At 43.1% G+C, this 17750-nt stretch overlaps 1 protein-coding gene across 1 annotated transcript in view; it reads left to right on the forward strand.

Annotated features, from left to right (window-relative positions):
* LOC147711210 (rap1 GTPase-GDP dissociation stimulator 1-like) overlaps positions 1-17750 on the forward strand; it is a 622318-nt gene that overhangs the window by 393590 nt on the left and 210978 nt on the right. Inside the window, exons 4-5 of the mRNA XM_086921991.1 lie at positions 13217-13342; positions 14418-14546. Of these exons, the coding sequence (XP_086778117.1) occupies positions 13217-13342; positions 14418-14546 (255 nt within the window). The remainder of the gene's footprint in view (positions 1-13216; positions 13343-14417; positions 14547-17750) is intronic.

Below are 17750 nucleotides of genomic sequence, written 5' to 3' on the forward strand. Positions count from 1 at the left end.
AGTTTTCCTTCAACCAACGTGATAGGATTTCTTCAAAGCCTGTCCCTGCTGGGTAGTGTGAGGCTCAGTGATGGTAGCACCGATGTGTCCTTTGTCTGTCGGCAGCCCCTTATAAATGAGGACAAGGGCTGTGGGGCAGTCTGTGAGGGCCAAAAGTTAATTGAGCAGCTGCCTTTAGGGCCCAGGAAAAGTGTGCCATTACTGTGATAGTGTGATGTAAGGCCCATGTAGTAGTGTCAGCAGAGTATGCTGTCCTGAGTATAATGCGAATACATCATCTGGCGAATGGGTGCAGCTGTGGGGGATAGAGGCAGTCCAGCAATGTGCAGCTGTGCGAAATATGAATGCAGGTCTGAGGAGGTGTGCGAGCGCTGCGAGGGTACGAGCGAATGCAGGGCCCATGGAGGGGTGACAGCAGAGTGCAGCTGTGGGAATAGAGTGAATGCAGGCCCCGTGAAGGGGTGCCACTACAGTGTAGCTGTGGTGGGGGAGGCAAATACAGAGCTCATAAAATGGCGCTTGACCAGCGTGGACCTTTGGGGGTACTAGTGAATGCAGGACCCCTTGAGGGGTGCCACCAGTGTGTACAGCTGTGAATGCATCATCTGGGAACGGGTACCAATGATTTGATAGTGTGAATGAAGGCCCCCCTGGACAGGGCTACGTTTGCAGGGGCTTAGTACCTGTCAATATAGGGCTCATGAAGTGTTGCCGGCAGAGTGTGTAGCTGTGGGGACAGGTTAAATGTATGGGCACGTAAGGGCTGGTGGTGATGCGTGCAACTGTTGGAAAAGTGGGTACAAGCCAATTAGAAGGAGTGTTAAAGTCCACACGGTTGGTGCTGTGCAGATAGTGAACGTACCGCTTGGGAAGGGGCTCCCTCCCGGCGTGCAGCTGGAGGAAGAGTGGACTTACCCTTCTGGTGTGCAGCTGGAGGCCACAGCTAATGCATACCTTCGGTAGGGGTGTGAGGAGGGACTGAATGCGCGTGCCAACATGTTGTGAGGCTGGGAGAATTGTGAACGTGCATTTTATTTTACAGTCTTTGGTCTTGTCATTGGGAGCGGAGAAGGCACATCTTGAGGGATAAACACATTGCGCAGCTATACATAGAATGAGTGTTACGTTTCTCACAAATCGCTGTCCTTCGCACCGGTTATGCCAGGAAAGTTAAACCCCCAAATGCCTGGTCACCATTCAAATAGCACTCGGGCAGTAGGAGAGCCTGCATGCGGCTGTCACACACTGCATACACTCTACCATAGAGTGCGAGCAGTCGCTTGTCTGGTTTGTTTACCTAAGTAGCATCAGTATAAGAAAGCATAGTTTTGGTTTGGCAGTGGAGAGGAGAAGCGTGTAAACATCACAGTAGTCATAATTGACTTGGGTCTTTATTTGTACTAGTACTATCTTTATTTCCTCCAAGGGGCGGTGAAGGTAAAATACAGCGTGTGTCCCCTTTTACTCAGCCTCATACGATCCGATGCAAATTTTGAAGCGCTCGGACTGTAGAGCAAAGGGGGTTTGCTTCGCTTTATAACGCTGTTCAATAGACAATGACAATATCCTATGACATGCCTCTATGGCACACTTATATTGGCAAATGTGTAAAATGCACGACAAGAATACTGGCAATCATTTTTTTCTGTATGTTCTGGGAACGTAACGTGATATGATGCACCTTAATGACGGGATGTACGCGCATTACTAAAGAAACGCATGCATGTTTAGCCAGGCGCTGCCATCCTGATAATCCTCTCTGCCAGATACACTTGTGTCCCCTACCCCATCAGGCTCATGTTCAGCTTCCTTTTGACCGAAACGTTCCCCCTGAGGCAGATGCAGTGACTTTTTCTCAGCAGTAGATTTCTCATTTCTGCTAGGCTGTGTGGTATCTTTGAACGAGGAGGCCTTTTTCTTCCAGTGTGACTGCATAGCTAGGCCTCACTGATCCCTGTTTTTTAAGTCATTACTTCCAGAAAAAGCTTACTTCGGAATGCATGATGGACTATTTTACATCTTAAAAGAACACCCAATCACCCTGCTGTCATTCATTTATCACCTGTGCGCGTTAACTCTTTTTTTTATGTTTCTCAGAACATTTCAAAGCCAACAAGTGTAATTAACAACATTTGTAACCAGCATTTTCAATGCAATAGGGCTCGCATTTTAGAAACTTTGACCTATTGGTATTGTAAATGACAATGCCTTTTATTATTACAGTTTTTTTTAACACATACATAAAAGGCATTGTCATTTACAATGCCAATAGCTCAAAATCTCGCAATTGCGAGACCTATTGCATTGCAAATGCTTGTTCTAGTCTTGTTAAAGGTCGCTTATGGACCAATAGGTCACAGATATTTTTACTCCTCTTGTGGGCAAATCTGGGCTTCGGCCATTTTAGGGTAACTGATGTTATTTTACTGCAATGCTTGTTTATGGCTTTTTTAATGAGGTTTAGGCCTGTGCAGTACATAGTCACACAAGTGATGAAGTTGTCATGCGTGGTTTCCTCCATTTGTTCTAGAAAGTTGTCTAAATTCTGGTTCCTGGCTCTCTTTTGGCGCTTGTTGATGATGTGATTCAGATAGTCTCTCTCTTTCAGGTTTTTTTGTTCAGGTCCAGTGCTTGCTTATTGTAATCTCCTATGTCGCTACAGTTGCAACTAATCTGCAAAAATTGACTGAAGGATAGATTCTGCTTCAATTGACGTTTATGGGAGCTGTTAAAAGAGAGAAGGCTGGCGTAGGGCTACCTGACATTCATCTGTAATATAAAGCGGCGCAACTTCGAGTGATAGTAGAATGGTCACAACAAGAGTCAGAGAAACACTGGCTGCACATGGATCGGAGCGTGGCTGGGAGGATGATCTGGGACCTGGTATGGAAGCCCAAGAGCGACAGGCCCAAAAATGCCTACCTCAGAACCCCCACTTGCACCACTGTGAAGGTTTGAGACTCTGTCTCCAAGGATGATAGGTGGACTACATTCCCCTCCCCCATTACGTCACTACACTTTAATCCCGCTTTTCACCCAGCGTTGACTGAGGGCCCCTTTGATGCTTGGAAGGAAGGGGGCTGTCTGGCACTAACACACCTATTCCATAACTTTGACCCACTCACCTTAGACAACTGTAAGAGGGACTATGGGGTTCAGGAGAATGAACGTTATCACCACGCCCAATTACTCCACTGGGCACTGTCTCCTCAGGTGAGAGATGCAGCTACATGACCCCTCACGAAGTTCGAAGCCTTTCTGACCAAAACCTCCTCCATGAAGGGTGCTATCACCTTTATATATGGGTTCCTACTTTCCACTGCGATTTCATCTAGGCCTCAATACATGTCCATGTGGGAGGAGGTCCTTCAACGGGACATTTCTGACGCGGAGTGGACACACTTATGGTCAGACATAGCCAAGTTTAACCACTCCGTGGAACTTAGGGAGGCACACATGAAAACCATGATGGATTGGTACCTACATCCGGCCAAGCTGCGACAGATATTCCCTAACACTTCCTATAGATGCTGGAGGGAGTGTGGGCTACTAGGAGACTTTCAGCATATCTGGTGGGATTGCCCTATCATCCGTCCATTTTTGGAGGAACCTCTTGCTCAAATTAAGGAGATGCTGGGATACCCCATTCCTACCTCGATGGCCACTACCCTACTGGGTCTCCGTGATCCTAGTCTCAAACATCAGACTAGGGCGGACAAAAAGATTATGTGGATCAGCATCAGGGCGGCCAAGCTCACCCTCGCTGCGGCGTGGAAACGGAGGGAGACACCAGCCATTTCCCTTTGGCACTCGCGCCTTTGGAAGCTATTGAGTTTAGAGAGGATGGCTGACATCTTCCTGGATGATTTTAAGAACTTTGAATTCCGCTGGGGCCCATTGGTCACTTTTCTCTCCAACGGTCTGCCGTCCGCAGTGTTTCCTGCTAGCGTTAGAGCCTATTCACCTATTTCAACTGTGAACTCCCAACATTACGTGCCTTGACCTTTGTCCTCTGAAGTCGCTAACACCACTGGGGAGGGGGGAGGGCTGTGGGGGGGAAGGGGGGGCTTTTGTATTTTGTTGTTGTTAATGTGATTCCCTCATATCGCTCCTTCCATGACAATGCCTACCAGGAACCTTGCACGTGGAAGCTCGCCGTTTGACCTAGCGTAAGGTGGCGGCTGTTAGTTTCTGCCTGGGGCACTTAGGTTTCAGCCGAACTGATGTGGGGACATCTGCCCTGTCTTTCACCGATCTCCCACTTACCTCACAGGCTGTTTGGTACACCCCGTCTATATCAGGAACTGCACCTGTTAGAGCGCTACTCTGTATGTTAAGGGTCTGGTTGAAGGGAGCTATGTCCGGCTTAAAGTGATGAGTTTGGGCTGATTTCAATCCTACCCCCTGTGTGGTACGTTGTGCAGGACTGTCACATTTTTTCTCTGTGTTTAAAATATCAATAAACATACCTTTGAAAAAAAAAGAGAGAAGGCTATTGTTGGCAGTAGATTTGTAATAAGTCATTTTGAGGTTTGAGCCATCAGCAAAAATGGTGGCATCCAAAAAGCCTAGTGTGTTCTTATGTGTTGTACATGTAAATTTAAGACATTTGTCACAAATATTGAGTCATCGAAGGAATTCCGGTATGGTGTTGGTTGACACTTGCCAGATCATCAGGATTTCATCTATGTATCTTGTCCAAAAATGAATCTTCATTTTGTAGGGGTTGGAACTGTTAAGAACGTACTACCATGTGCAGCCTTTAACTATGTGTTGCAGGTATTGGTCGTAAATCAGCCTGTGTGGAGGCCTGTGCCCAGCTCACTGTAAGCACCCAATCCCAAAGCCTTAAGCCATATTCAGTGGACTTTAGTTGTGGAGCCTTGTCTGTCTGTCTGCCACAGGTGCCTAAACTCAGCTGCACACAACACCTGTTGCACACAGTCTTTCACTCTCCCAATCTGTTCCTTTTTTCTAAGTCTCTCTCTTTCTTTTACCTATCTTTCTATCGCACACCTACTGTCTTTTTTTAACCTTTTGTGAAAGTTACAAGCTTTTTGCACAAATTGGCAGACAAATCTCCTACTTAAAATGGCTGCTATTACAATAGTGTTCCTTTGGGAATTTTGTTCCACAATCAATTTGCAAATTTTATGATGGCAAAAAGAAAACTTTCAGCATCTTCACTAGCCAATCACATTTAGCTAAAAAATCAAATGTGATTGACAGCATTCGCGAACACTGCATAGGTGAATTTAAATTGCAGAGATATGAACGGATTTTTACCTAACAGCAACACAAGCTTTTGAATAAAGTTATGTTTTCCGGCCAAGTTTTGTATAAATCCATTCAGAAAATTTTGCTGTAAAAAAAAGCAAATTTTGCTGTAAGCTTGAGCAAAAACTCATATGAGAGGTAAAACTGGAAATCTAATCTTTTTTCATCCCCCATTAACCTTTTTCACTTGCACATCAGAGCACAACATTTGGCTTAGTGAACCTTAGCTGACTACACTATTAGATTGCCAAATCTGCTGATCCATTCACAAGAGGCAAAGGTTTAGGCACATTAATGAATGCCCTTTCAATGGAAAGTGTGTCTCAGCCATAACTACACAGTGGTGACTAATTTATATTTATGCCACTGCTGTGAAAATATGTGAAACAGTGAAGGTATTGGATCCTACATCTGGCCAGCCCGGATCTCAACAATAGGGGAAAACAGAACAAGGTGGCTGGACAGGATAATTCACACAACAATTCTCAAATCACACAGTCAGAATGTACTGTGTAACCACTGGTTTGTATTCCAAACAAATTTATTTTCTTTTTCCCGCCTGTCTCATGGTTTTTTAGTTTCAAGGACTGGATTTCTTCCTGCGTTCATGCACTAATTTTTCACTGTATATAATTGCAATTCAATTGGATCATTATATATTCTATTGTTTTCTGGTGTTTTCTGGTGTGTCAATATTTGCTTTGCTTGACTCGTTGTTGCAAGTGTGATACATTTGTACATTTGTAAATGTGTATGTTTGTAGATACTGGATATATGAACCTTTTGATCTGACAGTATTTCTGTTTGTGCCTGTTCCTTCAAAAGATTTTGAAATTATGTGAAAAAGAAAATAAATTTGTTTGGAATACAAACCAGTGGTTACACAGTACATTCTGACTGTGTGATTTGAGAATTGTTGTGTGAATTATCCTGCCCAGCCACCTTGTTCTGTTTTCCCCCACTGCTGTGAAAATAAACAGAGGAGGAGAAGCTTCGCCCCACTGCTTTTTAACAGTGAAATAAAGGAAAAATACAATGATAATAACTCAGTGTTATTATCAATTTATTTGTTCCTGCTGTGGCAACTTTACAGGGTGGGGTGCAGCTACTCTGACAACAGGAGCAGGGGGAGTCGTGAGCACACATTGTAATTGTGTATGAATTTTTCGCCTGCCGTCTCAGGCCGGCCAAGCATTCATGTGCACTTTGCATGTTTTCACCCAGGCTGTATTGCAGCCTGGGTGGCGAACATGCTCAGTCCCCCACTGCCTGTCTGAGCGTCAAACCACGGCACTCAGACCAATCACGACGCTGCATTGCAACATTGTGATTGGCTATGAAAAGCCTGGGTATGCTTCCTGTTCAGGCTGGAGCGAGGGACTACGGAGGAGAGAGGCGGTGAGGAAGCGGAGAGAAGGTACATTTTTTTTATTTTTTTATTTTACAACCGCTTCCTCACCGCACACACCCAACTACCTACGATCGGTGCCGGCTGCCACTGAAAATAAATGTGGCACAATCATACATCTTATTTAGCGCAACTCTACTAATAAATACTCATTTACGCATGCATGACTATGGTGTAAAACAAAAAGCCATATAAGTGGCCAGACTCCCAGACCTCGCTGTCAGACCCTTAGACCCTTAAGCATCAAGTTTGTAGTTAAAAAAAAAATCAATTTTGACATGGAATCCTTGAACTTCAAAGGGTGCAAACTCTTCCCTTCTCACCATCAGCTTTGCTGTTATAGATGCCTTGATGGGATGATGGCTCCTCTGATGAAATCTGTCCTCCCCAAATATGGAAAAAAATGTTTTGAGACGACAAAGTCAGTTGTTTTTAATCTAATTAATGCGTTTATCCTCTGACACTGTCCTAATTGAATTTAAGAAGGAGCCGTTTCAAAAAGTTATCTCTTTTTCAAGAAAGCCTTCACACTTCCAAAGTATCCCCAACTTCTTCCCAGCAGAAAGGAGCTTGAAAAATGTGTGACCCATCGATTTTAGTCCTTCCTGGAGATTAACAATGCTCTTCACCATGCTACGATGTCTTTCAGCAAAGGCAGTGAAAATAGGGCCTAAATGTACTATCTTTTGCACAACCATACTGCATTGTGCAAAATATAAAAAAGTGTGACAACAGATTTTCAAATCAAGTACTTGATCAGTAAAATGTCAACAAATGCAGGACATACAAAAGGAACAGAAAATGAGGACCTGGCACAGATTCGGAAAAACTGCTCATTCGTAATTTGGAAGTATTTGTCTGACCCTTGCCGGTAAAGACATAAGCTCCCCGGCCACTCAGGATCATGTAGGTCTGTATCACGATACCAGTGCTTCAGATATGATGCCATGTCGTGGCCTCCACATTCATGAATCCCTAGGGATACAGAGTCAGAAAAACCTACTTTGGTGGCCCACATGAAAATGGCCAAAGCCGATGTCCTGACTGGCTTCATGGGGTGGATGCTGATTTACAGAGTGAGCCTAGACACAGAAGGCGAGACCGTACCCTCTGCCATGGGTAATACCCTCAGCAGGGAGAATAGAAAGTGTATACAAGGAGGTTTAGGTAGCAGAAGCGAAATTTGAACTTCTGAGATACAATAACTGGATGCTGATCAATCCGGGGTTAAAATGAATGGAAGACACTATGCTTTAAGACTGAATGTTTCAATTCTTGAGACCCTCAGTACAAATAAAGTATTGATAAATCATGAAACAGTGATGTAAGGAAATGCCTCTTTTTCCATGATCACCCCCAAAGTTTTGGACTGATGGTCCTGGTTTTTCAACTCTTAGTGTGTGCTGTGGCTGCTAACTAGCCAGAGCCCTGACCCTTAAAGGTATATCTTTGACTGGCTTATACTCAACTGATATATCTTTACCTACTCATCAGTCCCTAGTATATGGTGCCACGAATACCCAGGGCCTGTAAGCAGTGGTAATCTGTAAAACAATACGTGCCAGAGCCCTTGTCAGGGGGACAAAGCAGCTTGCACCATCCGTTGCCCCTGCGAATGCTGTCAATTACAATACCAGCACATCTACTAACCATCACACTCCTACAAATGTGACAATTCATACTATTCAAGGCCCCCAAAGCTATAAGAATGGCTTGGGTGGCACATATTAGTGATTGTTAATGTATATTAAATTAATAAACAGCTATTGTTGTGCTCAAACCCACATTTTGCAGACTGCACCACCATGTGTCAGACTATCACAAGCGCTGGTGCTAAGAATTAAGTGCTGGTGCTGAGCAACGGAAACCACCGGCTCAAATTAAGCACTGCCTGTAAGTCAAAGTGGCTCACCAGGGCTGAAGCAATTATTGTACCACAATGAGTAGGACAATTAAAACATGTCTTTCAGCCTGCAGCCCGGCAGATCAGTTTTAAACTGCTAACTCAACTTTGCCATTTAAACTAATGGCCGTGCCCAAACCTCCCCTTTTAATATGGTCAATAGTCTGACTAGAGAAGAATGTCTCCAGGGCAAGTCTAATACCATCACCCCTGGCCACAGTTCCACTAGGCCATTGACAGACCTGACCTTATCTCAACATCTACCTCCGTTACCTGCTTTAACATTTAGACGTGCACCCTCTATGAAGGATGCACTCGTCAAAAGCAGCCCATAGACCAGTATGTCTACCTCTTGGTTATTGCCCAGAACAGGATTCAACAAATGCAGTTCCTGTCGGGCCGGCAAATTTGGGGTTAATACTAAGGAGTACACAACTGCATTTGACACTAGACCAGTTAAAATCCAAGGTCATTATACTTGCCGCACTGAGTATGCGGTTTATGTGTTGGAATGTACCTGTACACTCAAATATGTGGGAAGCACTAAGCTTCAAGTATATAACAGGATTCTCCAACATCTACGTGCAGTTATCAATTCCGACCCCTCCTACCCAGTTGCCCCACATCTCAAACTGGTCCACGATAATAACCTCAATGATCTGAAATACTTGGTCATATGTTCTGTGACCAAATCGATCCTTGGTGGCAATAGGGATAAACAACTTCGCCAACTGGAATCCCATTTCACACTCCAACTCGACACCAGAATGCCCAATGGGTTGAACACAGGGGAGGACCTTTATAATTTTCTATAACCTGTGTTACTGTTGACTGCCTCCTTCTTTGCTGAATCTAAGAATAGTGCATTCTCCAAACATGTCTGTTTTCCATATGTACTTTACTAACTACATCATATGAATTTAAATGAATCACACTGTCACTCGTGTCTGCCTTTTAGTTCTAACATTGTTATGGCACTTTCTCTTTATTCAGGATTATCAGGTCTTTTTAAAGCAGCTTCACTTGTTTATGGTGATCTTAATGATTTCACACATTTTTGCAACTTGCACTTAGCAAGCACCAGCACTTTTTTACTTGCACTTTTATAGGGAAGCGTGCAATATCATTGCAGGATGAAATGTTTATATTCATGTTTCATGATGTTTTTAACATCCATTATTGAACAGAGGGTTTCTTAGACATATTGCTTTTACACATGTTTTTATCATTTTAGGCATTTATTCACCTGTTAATGGTATGATTTATTCAGATTTATCATAGATTTTTCTAATGCCTTTAAACATAGATTTTGGTGTTGACAGCGTGTCTAACTATTTACATCCCCTCTCGGTTTTACAATAGTCACTGTACTAATATATCAAGATGTTAAACCATTTATACACATTAGTATGTCATCCAGTTGTATTGCCTAGGGGTGTGTTCACTTTTAAATGGTGTGTTTTGATTTACTATTTAAATGCACGGGTCCCGCCTACGTGTCATGTGATCAAGACCGTGGAAACGCGGTCGAAACGCGTCATGATGGGTACTGACCCATTCAGGACTTAAATGCTGCTGAATTCTATTTGCTCCGAATAAAAGCACTTTATTTTCAACAACGAGCTATGGTCCGTACCTGTTTTCCCTGTGACTGTGGAGCAGGTGTGTAATTTCATATATATATATTAGTTACCCCTCCAGCAGGTCTACCGAGTGCTAAGCCAGGGTGCTGTGTATTAAAATGTGATCATGTTTTTTTTAGGTGCCCTAACAGTAAAAACACCAAATTTAGTTTTTATTGCAGAAAGCCTAGTAGCCCTATTAGTGAGTACAGAGCTACACATGGACAACTCCGCTGTATTAACTCCTGAGTAGGAATACTAAAGTTGATACTTCAAGGTATCAAAATAATAATTGCATTAAATCCAACTTGATGACCAAGTCTAATTTAATGTGACTTTTAGGTAAATGCAGTTTTTAGAAAGTCGCCACTACGTTGCTCAAGTTTTCCAGTGGCCATTCGCAGATGCTGGCCACAAGACAACCTTCTGTCTCCCACAAGAGAAGTGTGAACCACTCCCTGAAGCAGGAACAATAATGGCCTGTCTTTGGAAGAGGTGTTACCTCTCCCTGGCAGAAAGCCACACAGGGTGTGAGCCCAAAAGGCAAGCTTTAAAGGGGAAGCTGCCATTGAAGGGAAAATGATGGACACACATGACAGAGGTTGCTTCTTTGTTCAAGTTGACCGGTTAGCTTAAGGGACAGAGAGGAAAATCCAGTTGACAACCCAGTTTTTCCGTGGAGATGCAGCCCTCAGGTAGCCACCTCTCTAGGTGGGCTACAAAGCTCCACACACCAATAGAAGTGTTTATCCATTGTGGAAGTTGGCAGAGTAGTGTACTCTGGGATAGCCAGATGCTACACATTGTAGGAAGTGGTCACCAGGTAGGAGGGGACCTGATAGTTCAGTGGCTAGTAACCACCACATCCCTCGAGGACAGTTTCTGGGCATAAATATAGTACCCCAGCACCCAGACCTCAGATCGTGTCTGGACTGGAAAGAGGATCGATGGAGAGCTGTCCTTCTGTTCCCTGGACTTGGCAAGAGAGACTGCACCAACCGTTGGATTGCACCTGCTGATCCTTGGGCTAGCAAAGATAGGACTATGCCTGTAGTGCCTGACTCATAGAAAAGTTGTTCCCGAGCCTCAGAGTTAGTTGGCTGACTTTCTGGTACAGCACTAGGGCCAGAAAAGCTGAAGAAGCTCACTTTGGCAAGTCAGTTGCCGCATTTGCTTGATCAGCATGGACCGCCAACATGTAGCCGGGAGACTGAACCCTGACACTCAAAAGCTGTGTCCAAGTCTGCTGGACCTGGGAGAATCATATGAGTGCAGCTTTGCCACCAAATACAGACACTAGCCTTCACCAAAGAGAACCGCTGGTTTAGCTGTGACCAGAGACCAGTAGTCAAGTGGCAACTTGACTTTTGCTGGACCAAACAGTACTTCAGGGGGCATTGATCCCTCTGGCCAAAGTCACCACACCTGGACTGTTGACCAGGGAGCAAACCCAGAAAGCCCCCATCAACTGCACAGCATCCTCAGCATCTTACAGCAGCCTTCATCCTGTATCCTTACATTAGGACCACTCCATTGAAGTCTATGGTGGTTATACACCACATTTCTTTACAAGTAAATGTCATACAGGCTATGATGAATAATGTTTTCACAGGAACCAAAACTGTGCATTCTTTAAAAGGGTGGGCACACTTGAAGCCAACTCTGATACCTTATGGGATGTAAATTAATTAATGGCCATTGATGTAATGACTATACGTTTCGTCTGTGTTTCTTTTACTGCTACGGACTTATGAAATTCATCAGCTGGAAAAAAATTGCTCTCTTTTTTTTCCCACCAAAAGCAATCAAAGAGAGAGAGAAAGGAGGAAATCCTTTCTCTCTCTCTTTGATTTTTATGTTTTTCTTTCTACTATTTCCCACCGTTTGCTTCCACTCTCCTTTTTGCCTCACGTTTTCTTTTTTTTGCTCCTTATGTCAAAGTGTCACTTTTCCACTAATTGCCTTTCTTTTTTAGTTCTCTGTCTCCATTCTGTATTTCTCTTTGCTCTTTCTATGCCATCATTTGTCTCTCCTTTTACTCTTTAACCCTCCCCTTCGATCCTTGCTTTTACTTAACAATTCCCATCTTTCCTGCTTGTTACATCATCTTTCTTCTAACTCATTTCCCTCATTTCACCTCCCTTACTTCTTCCAACCTCACTGTCTTTCATTTTTCTTAGGTATATCATTCTAACTGCTCCCTATCACTTTTTCCAGTTCATGTTTTCCTCTTTCTCTGCGATATTATATTGTATTACAATATTTATATAATGCTTACTACCCCTATGTGAGAAGCTTTAAGCATGTGCCTACATTGATAGTATGCTACACCATGTAGGGTGTGTTTTTAGAAGGGTGTGAGGACCACAGAGGTGCACCTATCGTGTTTTGGGGCGCAAGGATTAGCAGTGTAATGGATGAGGAAGTGGGAGACAGGCACGCAGTTTATGGTTTTCAGTAAGCAGGTGTTTCTTATTTTCATTTAGTCCACTTTAGTGGGTTACTTCACTGGGTTATCAATTCTGAGATATTTTGTTTAAAGTTTAAGGTTGGAAGTTGGCGTAGGCTAGAGAAAGACATGGATCAGAGATCTGCTGGGATCACGGATGGACTTTGTTACTATCATCCCACTTCCGATTGCCATTGTGAAAATTCAATAGGCTCTTAAGGCATGTCACTAGTTGGGGCCTGCAGTGGTGAACCATTTAAAGTCCTTCATTGGCCAGCGGCATTTGACAGATCTCTTCAAGTATTCCATACCTGTTCAGTTTTTGCTGGGTGGTTTATTACTGTGGACTGGTACATTACTGGGTGATGGATATGACCCAAAGCAGTTTTGTTTAATGTGAGTATGAAGCAGTATATAGAAATATTATGCAGTCTGTGTGAACTACAATTAACTACCCAACTGCTAAGTGTTATGTATTAGTGTATGTATTATACTTTCTCATCCCGCTTTCTTTGTCCTGGTGATTGATCTTTTCTTCTCTCTCCCTCATTTTGCAGAAGAAATGCGCAAGCCTTGTATTGATGCAGGCCTGATTCTGGAACTGGTCTCCCTTTTGCAGAGATCAGACCAAGAGCTTCTTCTCCATGCTGGCAGGGCTATCGGTCGTCTCTGTTACGAAAACTGTAAGTGTCCAGACTGTGCTGCAAAGCGAGTCTTCTAGAGCAATCTTGCCTTTTCACTCTCTGCGGAATGCCAGCATTCAGATGACGGAAAGTAAACATTATTATATTTCCCATCCTAGTTGACTACCACTGGCCTCTCAGGTGAAGTCTACAATTAATAATTGACTGGGTTCTAGTATAGTTCATGTGCTTATGCTGTGGAAACCAGTACAGTGTAAAATCGGCAGTAGCCTCTCATTTCATTATACTAAGTGTCCTCAATGGTCAATAGTCAACCATGGGATAAGATGTGAGGACTGTGCTGTAAAACAATACCACATTACACCACACAAAACATAATGTGTGTAGTGTATGGAATAGAAGCCAAACATTGCTAGTTTCTCCACACTGTACAGTTGATGTGACCCCTGCTGTCTGTGGTAGCAGTGAATGGCATTCGGGTTCCATATCCTTTGAACTTTCCTCTGCTTTGCTGAATCGGCCATCCAAGGTGAGACAGACTGGTAAACACCTTACTTCACATTGCCCATCAAGGAGCTACAGGATTGTGCTGGGCATCATCTACTAATGCCCCTGGCCGTACTACTTGAATAGGGTGCCTCTATACACTGAGCCATATTACTCATATCACTCAACACACTGAGGTGTTTTCTAGTGATTAACATGGGTTTTATTAGGAGACATGATATAAAGGTAACAAGACTGCTCCATAGCTATGCACAAGATAATGTTGGCCATTTACACTACACACCAAATCATCCTTTACCCTTAAATAATATATGATTTTGTCATTTTACTTAATTGTACTCCTTTTATCACCCCTGAAAGGGCAAATAAGTGAATTGGCTGTGCTTTTATTCAAAGATATTACTTTAGATGATCCACAAATCTGTACTGCATGAACTGAAACTTCTGGGTTATCATCGCTGCAAGGAATAATTCCCTTTGAAGATCTAACTGGGAGATTCTTGGGCCTGTAATTGTTACCTCTGCTTTGCTCAACACGTGTTAGTATTCCCTGCCTCTTTGGGAGGTGTCTCCATTATGAACTATGTTTTCCCTGCTTTACATTTAGGTGAACTTCAGGAGCAGCTAGTAGAGGCTGGAGCAGTTGCTTCACTTGTCCGAATTTTCACAGACTTTCCAGACAATGATGTCCTTGTGAGCGTGGGGCTGGTAGCCCTGTCCAATCTTGCAGACCTAGGTGAGTAGGGTCTCTCTATTGCATTCCCAACTCTTACTGTGATGTGATAAAAAGACAAAGGAAAATTTCCAACATCTGAGGTAGAGAGTTTATAGATCATGTTCTCAAATCTATACATTTCATAAGCAGAATATATATACATATTACAGATTTATGAAAAAAGACCATCCGGTAATTCCAACCTTCTATTTGATACCGAAGGTACACAAGGACATAACAACACCACCTGGACGCCCGATTATAACGGCTATAAACAGTTCAACGGAGAATATATCACGCTACATAGACTTCTTTCTTCAGGAATGGGTGAAATGTTTAAAATCATATGTACAAGACACTTCTGATTTTATTAGAAAACTGAACAATGTTGTCTGGAGCTCAAATTGTTTATTGATAACACTCGATGTAACTTCTTTGTATACCTCGATCAAACACTCTGATGGAATGCAAGCTGTAGAATTCTATTTAAACAAGCGACCGATTAATTTTTCAGCACACAATAGGATGCTTCTATCTATGATCCAAATTTACCTTGAACAGAACTATTTCTTATTCAACAACCAAATGTACCAGCAGGTTAGAGGGGTCGCGATGGGGGCATGCTTCTCCCCGAGTCTGGCATGTCTCCACATGGGACTCTGGGAGGAGCATGTCGCGGGGGGCACACTACTGGCAGAAATGCAGGAACATGTATGCCTATATTTAAGGTACATAGACGATCTGTTCATGATATGGTGAGGGTCGATGACAGAGACCCAATATTTTGTGGGGGATTTGAACAAAAACAACTTAAACTTGCAGTTTACATCACATATAGATGACAAGTCAGTGGTGTTCCTTGATACTGAGGTATACATTACAGACACTGGATTAGCCACTAGGATGCATAGAAAACCCACGGCTGGTAATACCGTACTGCATGCTTCCAGTCAGCATCCCCACCACCTAATCAGCAGCATTCCCTTTGGGGAAATGCTGCGAATTAGGCGGATAAGTAGCTCTGACATCGAGTGTCAGAAAGCCCAGGAGGAAAGCAAGGCTCGTTTTTTGTCCCGAGGCTATTCTGTAAAAATCATACAGCGGGCAATTAATAGATCATTAGCCATCACAAGGGAAGAAGCGTTAGCAGTCAAGGACAAACCTAGTGCATCGTTAATCAAAGAAACAACAATCAAGCCCAGAGTTATAACAACATTCAGTAAACAACACAAGGAGATTTGGCGAATCTTCTATAAAAATTGGAATTTAATAACAGGGGATCCTGTTATTGGTGAACATGTGGTGAGCAAACCCAACATCACATTCAGAAAGTCCATATCAATGTCAGACAGATTAGTCAGTAATTTTCTTGAAAAGCCGATTTCTGACACTTCGGGCGCCCTCAGCTGTGGTTTTAAGAAGTGCGCTGTATGTAAAGCCTGTACAAATGGGTGTAACAAAACCCAGTATACGGTGCCATTCAACAGTAAACCTATACTGATTAAGAAACGCATGTCATGCAGGACTGATTTTGCAGTCTATGTGCTGCAATGCCCGTGTGAGTTATGATATGTGGGCAGCACTCGCTTGCCGGTGCACAAACGGGTATTGCAGCACATTAGGGCGATCGTGGGTAAAGATCAGTGTTACCCGGTGGCCCGCCATTTTGAGAGTTTTCACAAAAGTGATCCATCAGTTCTACAATACTATGCAATCAATTGTGTAATGCCACTTAAGAGAGGGGGAGACAGAGATGTGAAGCTCCGGCTGTTAGAAACGAGGTATATAATTGAACTGGACAGTAAGGCCCCACGAGGTCTTAACGTGAGTGAAGATTTATATACATGTCTTTAGTTCTATAATTGAGGGATATACATGAAGAGGTGTGTTTACTGTGATTTTAGGCTAAGCTCTTTTAGTGAGCATCACCCTCATTTTTATGCCTATTACAATGTCCAATATGATGAGATTAGCATTTTTTACATCTAAGGTGGTGTGTTAACCTACAAAATTAAACATGATATATGACCTCCTTCCTTACCCTTGAAAGATAAGAAATGTTTTTAAACTTATGAAAATTAGATTGTTAAAGATAAATATTGCACTTTTATGCTCTTATGTTTGGGGTTCACGATGAGTATTGGTATTTGGAGCTCAGATGAATTATGATGGTTAAGAATGTCTTATACATTTTCTTGTTCTCTTTAGCTAGGAATGGTGTCTATCAAATATATATCAACATGTCTCTGTGACGGTTGGTCTTATATAAAAAAAAAGCATAATTTATATCAAGTGTTTTTCTTGATAAGAATTATATATATATTGCCGAAATTTGCACATTATATTTGCTACTAGGTTACTAGTTGAAATTGGGGGAAATTTATTTTTAAAACTAGACACTTTGTCTTTTATTGTAAATAATGTATATATCATGAAATTTATAACAAAATTTGTATATATTTATCTATATGCATTTCTCTATTTTTGAGTTTTTCTTATATACGGTATTATCATTGTATATAGAATGTTAACTTATTACTGCACATATTTGCACAGCATTTATATTGCACAGTCATTTGATGACCATGTTTTGTGATTAATTGGGCACTGCGCCCATGATTTAACATAAACAGACACCGTCCCATTAATGTGAACAGTTTTTAACGCTAAAGAGTAAGGGGCCGATTATGATGGCAGACGGACCTGAGTCCGTCTGCCACCATAGAGTAGGAGGTCCCTCCGTGCAGATTAGGATGTGACCGCCAGGGTGGCGGTCACATCTCCAATCTTTAACATTGCGGCGGGTGCAGCTTCAAGCTGCACCCGCCGCAATGTTAAAAAAGCATGCACGGCATTTGCGTGCACAAAGCAGCAGGCACCGCGCGGTGCCCGCCGCTTTGTCCACGCAAATGCAGGGGGGTACCATAGGTACCCCCCATGAGCACCCCCCACCCCCCGTCAACAAGGGGGCCCGCAACGGGCCCCCGAAGGCAATCTCCGTATGCTGTTCCACGGCGGAAAAGCCGCCGTGGAAAAGCATATGTTTTCCGCTATCCTAATATGGCTGGCGGTGTCTGACAGACACCGCCAGCCATGTTAGAACTTTTCCGCCGCGGTCGGAAGGCGACCGCGGCGGAAAAGCAGCAGACGGATTTTGAGACCCACGCCATCCTAATTTGGCAGTGGGTCCTCTGTGCCTCCGCAGCGGTTTTCCCGCATCCTCCG

Source organism: Lissotriton vulgaris, chromosome 5 (genome assembly GCF_964263255.1).
Source record: "Lissotriton vulgaris chromosome 5, aLisVul1.2, whole genome shotgun sequence".
Classification (NCBI taxonomy): Eukaryota; Metazoa; Chordata; class Amphibia; order Caudata; family Salamandridae; genus Lissotriton; species Lissotriton vulgaris.